Raw genomic sequence first — 5,309 nt, forward strand, 5'->3', positions numbered from 1 at the left:
CCTCACCCCGCCCCCTTGACCTGTCTGTCCTCCCTGGACTGACCTATCTCCTCCCTACCTCCCCACCTACACTCACCTTTACTGGCTCCGTCCCCGCCTCTTTGACCTGTCTGTCTCCTCTCCACCTATTTTCTCCTCTATCCATCTTCTATCTGCCTCCCCCTCCCTATTTATTTCAGAACCCCCTTCCCCTCCCCCATTTCTGAAGAAGGGTCTAGGCCCGAAACGTCAGCCTTCCTGCTCCTCTGCTGCTTGGCCTGCTGTGTTCATCCAGCTCTACACCTTGTTATCTCTTATAAACATTGCATGTTTGACGTAGCGATATCGTAATACACCAGTTAAGTTGGAATTGTGAAAGCCACTCTTGGTTTTCAAAATGGTTTGAATTTTCACTATTTCAGTAATGTTTTAAAGGAACCTCATTGTGCAGAAGGCTGGACCTTTTCTGTTTTCTATTGTTGAGGACTGACTGAAAGATTGACTTTCACTTGGGGTCTGGATAAAGTCCCCAAATTTGCCATTGTTCAGATTGGTAAAATTAAAACTGACGTGTTAACAGTACACCAAATAAGTTTAGGTCAGGTAAAACATGAGTTAAAGTATCTTTCATCACCTCAACATGTGTTTAACCCTGATCTTAATAGACCAACTCCAAAAGCATGTCTTTAATTACTACAATCTGTGATATTATTAATGAATTGGGTCCACATTGTCAAAAGTGATTTTTTTTTTTGGCATCTTGCTACAGGGTTTGTACTGGCGCTATCTTTTTCCTAGGACTGTATTGATTTTTATACCAAAGGCAGGCAGGCAGTCAAAACAAAAGTGTTGGAAAGCACCATAGCGCCTTGTTCCTTCCAGTGATGTAACTCTAATGAATTATTTGTTTTTAATGGATATTTGCCCAGACATCAGTTTCTGTACTTGCTGTGCCTTTTTAATTGTGTAAAATTATGCTACTGGTAACTTTTCTTAAATTGTTGCTGTGGTTTTTAATAATTCTTAATATAAAGATGACTTATATGCAAGTATAGTAAATTGTGCACAAAAAAATCTTCTTGTAGCTATTAGGGTGCACAGTATACATTAAGGAAAGCATGCTGCAATTTTTTCATTTGATGCCACATTTTGGCACTGAAGCATCATGTCATGATAAAATATCAATTATTCTGGCTTCTCAAAAACAAAAACATTTGGCAAAGAGTGCTCCATTTTAATAAAGTAAATTTCAGAGTAATACCATAAGGATGATTTCTCAATGGACTACAGAAAATCATTCCATGTCGATGATATCACTTTATTACTTTAATTGGAGGTTTTCTCTTTTTCTTTTTGAACCTGTAAATCCAGTTGCTCATTTCAGAAAAAGAAAATGTTGTTACTTAACTAAGTGCAATGTTTATCGTGCCATTATTTTCAAAGAGATGTGAATAACTGTTGAATCATTGGCACTTTGGGCAAACTGTTTCACTGAAATCAGTTTCCAGAGATATATGTAATCTATTAATACTGTATTGCTGTCAACATTTCATGTTTTCTGATCAATTTGTTGAATAATGCTAGCAGTATGTTATGAAGTATTGAGGTGCTGATTATTGACATTGAGATTAGTTTGTGTTAATGGTATTCTGATGGTTGGTGGATTAATTTGAAATTGTTCTAGTGAAAATGCAAATTCATCCACTTAAGCAAGTTTGTATTTTGGCTTAGAATAATAGAAAACCATTTTGCAGTGCATTAAACATTTGTACAACATACGTGCAACACAGTTTGGAAATGATTTAGATCTTGAGAGTTACTAACCTTGATAGTCTCAATGTTTCGTCCAATAGTGTATATTAAGGGCTTTGATTTTGGAGAGTTGGGTATCTAAGTTTTCAGCTGAATTAAACAGGGAAGCATTGTAGTTTGGAGCATTGCAGAAGTTTCAAAGGGATACAGAGTGACTTAAACGGTGGGGAAACTATGACAGCTGAGATCACTGGGAAATCCACTGTGGATCTGACAAAGATGAATTGAAATTATTATTTTATTTAATGTTGAGAGATTTAGTTGTGCGGAAACAAAGGAATAAGTAGACAAATCCACTGAAAGCTAAAACTCTCAGATGAAAAAGTAATTATAAAGGCTTATGGAATTTTGGCTTTTCTTTCAAAGGGTTTCAGTTCTTTCGAGACTTGGATCCCCACTGGAAAACTGCAGTCCGTTTTGGACACTCTGTGCCCCAGGAAAGGTAGACACTTAATGCTCATAATCTGTTGATTTTTTTTCTCTACCTATGGATCTGCATACTAGAAAGGCTAGCCCAGACCCAATGTCTTTTTTCCTGATTGTAAACCGATTGTGGTCCTCATGGTACATAGGAGAGGTACACATGGGCCATATCCATGTCTTTTTTTTGCTCTCCACAGGATGTTCATACCCCTATTACTTGGGGATAATGAGGACTAAGAGTATAAACCTTGAAACCTGTATTGTATCAATTTGCAATATTAATGTAACTCCTTAAAGAGTCTGCTTAAGCTTGGCCTATATTCCCTTCAACTTGAGAGGTTGGGAAGTGATGAAATTGAGGTGAATGAGATATTTTGAGTATTACTGAAAAAGACACATGTTGATGGAATCATTTTGTCCTCATCAGGGCAATTTGCAAGAAATACCAGTGTAAACGAAAAGCACATTTATATTGAATGAGGAAGAGAGTACTGATTTGTTGGCAGAAGAATTCTGATTGGCAGCGGTATTGTCATTAGATAATTCATCAGTTAGATGATGCATGACAGTTAACTACCAAACTTTGTTTTAATTTTTAAACCAGGCAAGTTGACTCTGTTTAGTCAAAGCATTGCGCTGAGAAATAAACTCAGCAAATGTCTTGGCAGTTTGAGTTGAAAATGGTGCAGGTTGTATACATATCTGCAAAGTATTGATTTGTATCTTTGTGTGTGCAAGGACACAACACTGTGAGCCGGAATGATAACCATAAATTGGTTGCCAGCTTTATTCTTTGCACACTCAGGGTTATTGAGCAAATTTCATTCCATCGCAGAATAACATCTAATATTGGATTTTCTCTTGAGGTTTGCAAGCAAGGGCAATTTGGTTACAGTCAGTATCTTGCGTATTGTAAACAGTCAAAGGGATATGCTGTTGATACTGTCTGGTCTTTGGAATATATGGCATGCATAATTAGACTCGCACTGCATTGGAATCATGTACCTGATTACTCACTTGTGAGATAGGCAGAATATCTTTTTGCCTTGATGGCAGCATCCTAATAATGGAAAACGCTGCTTCTGTTGCTGCTATATAATTGACTGGGGAGGCATTACTCCACAGAATGGTTTTGTTGTACCCTACTTCAGCATCAAGATTTTCATGGTGAACAAACGGTTCTGATCCTCTTTACGATGTTGCTGGTCAGGCCAATCTAATAGTGTATGGTACTGTGCAAATCCCAATGCATATATTTACGATGGTTAGAGATAGGCTTGCAATACGTGGTTGAGAACCACCTGGACAACTTCTCAACTAAGACATCAAGGAAAGAGAGCTCATTTGTCCATTTCAGAAATGAATTTGGGATTGGAATAGACCCTATTAAGAGGTAAGGAAATTCTTGCATGCAGCTGCAGATTTAATTATAGCAAACATGTCAACTGCAAATTGGAAATATGCAAAGGATGAGAGGTTAGGTGTCCTAAATGTGCAAAGAATTAAGCTGTCAAGTATTTTAAGATTGTCAGCCAGCTGGAAGCATCTTGTGCATGTTGGAAGCTGCATATATTAATATACAAGGTCCTGTTCTTTGTGGACAGATAGAACATATATACAGGCACTGTGCCTGTTTCAAGTCAACAACATAGGTGGCAACCATTCAATGCTTCAATTTGTGGGTAATGCCTTGATCAATTGGAGTCAACATGCTTGGTTCAATACTTTAAAGTTCGGTTGTTTGCTGTGAGTCGTCATCTCATTGGCGCATTCTGTATAGCAATGCTTTTACCCATCTGAGTCCCCTTGTCCACCAATCAGCACTTTCATACTTGATGACAGCAATGTTTTTTCTTTACATTTGTTATTTGTTGTAAAGTATTCTGATGAGTTCAAGACTAGAAGCTTTGGAAAAAGTGTCAACAGTATTCAAGTTCAGTACCACTAAATGACTGGATTTGATATGGTAGATAGAGGGGAACTATTTCGGAAGGAATTTAGAGCAAGGGGGAACAAATTTTAAAATTCAAATTCAGCCATTCAGGTGTGAAATTACAAATCACTCTTTCTTGCGAAGGTAGTGAACATCTGGAATTCTCTCTACTAAGAGTAGATGCTGGATCAAGTGAAATTTTCAAAATTGTTGTTAATTTGTTGGTTATTGGTATCAAGAGAGATGAAGAAATGGTGAGTGGAGGTGCAGATCAGTTGTGATCTAATTGAATGGTTAAACAGGCTTGAAGAACCTGCTCTAGCACTTTTCAATCTGTCAAATGTCGGGCCGTTCTGGGTAAAGCCATGAGCCATGATGTCTTTTTAGAAAGGCTGGAATTCTTGCTGAAAGTGTGCTTTCTTGGATGGGCTGTCACCAAAGACCAAATGTTTCCAAACTCTCTTCATTCCGTTTTTTGTAGATGAAATAACCACTTTCTTTTTTTCTCTCCTTTTTCTCTGTCGCTGATCCCTCTACTTCAGTACTGATTCTGATCAACACCCTTCCTTACCACAGCACTTCAGAACACCAGTGCACCAAGTTATCCCTGAAGTCTAAAGTATTATCTTGGAAATGGAGCAACTTTTAAGGGTTCAGTGTTATGGGTTGGATGTCCAGAGAGAAGACTAGAAAAGATGTTACTTTACCTAATACCTTATACAAGATAATTGACCCATTTGTACTGGACATCTCCAGTTGGATACAAGGGGACAATCCCAATGTTAGTCATTTTGAACGCTGTATTTGATTTTTTCCAATGGTGATATATTGCCAATTCAGACAGAATCTCTTTTTGTACCTTGGAAAACTAAAATAAATAAATTTTTGGAATTGTGTGTGGTCTCAGTTTTTGCATCATTCAAGATTGTTAAGGGGAAAAATGCAAATTATCTTTCTTTAAGGTGACACCTTGCAACATCCTTTGGAAATTTTTGAAAGTGTTTTGCACAGAATTGATTACTTTTGGGGAGGCCTGGCAGGCACATTGACACAAAAAAGCCCCACAAAGACCTAAATGACCAATTAATGTGTATGTAACTGGCGTTATTGGTTGAGGATCAGTGCTTATGGTGGTGAGGGAACTCTCTGCTTATCTTTAACA

The 5,309-nt window shown here is 37.7% G+C and overlaps 1 protein-coding gene across 2 annotated transcripts in view; it reads left to right on the forward strand.

Annotated features, from left to right (window-relative positions):
- LOC125481380 (MAP kinase-activated protein kinase 2-like) overlaps nucleotides 1–5,043 on the forward strand; it is an 11,156-nt gene extending 6,113 nt beyond the window's left edge. Inside the window, exon 2 of one of the 2 annotated variants that reach the window (XM_048592854.1) lies at nucleotides 4,690–5,043. In XM_048592854.1, coding sequence (XP_048448811.1) covers nucleotides 4,690–4,695 — 6 coding nt within the window. In that variant the 3' untranslated portion in view covers nucleotides 4,696–5,043. Of the gene's footprint in view, nucleotides 1–2,157 lie in introns of both variants that reach the window. The other variant, XM_048592853.1, reaches the window with a different exon arrangement.
- Nucleotides 5,044–5,309: the final 266 nt, after the last annotated feature.

This window comes from Rhincodon typus, unplaced genomic scaffold, assembly GCF_021869965.1.
Source record: "Rhincodon typus isolate 14 unplaced genomic scaffold, sRhiTyp1.1 hic_rhity00001925, whole genome shotgun sequence".
Taxonomy (NCBI): Eukaryota; Metazoa; Chordata; class Chondrichthyes; order Orectolobiformes; family Rhincodontidae; genus Rhincodon; species Rhincodon typus.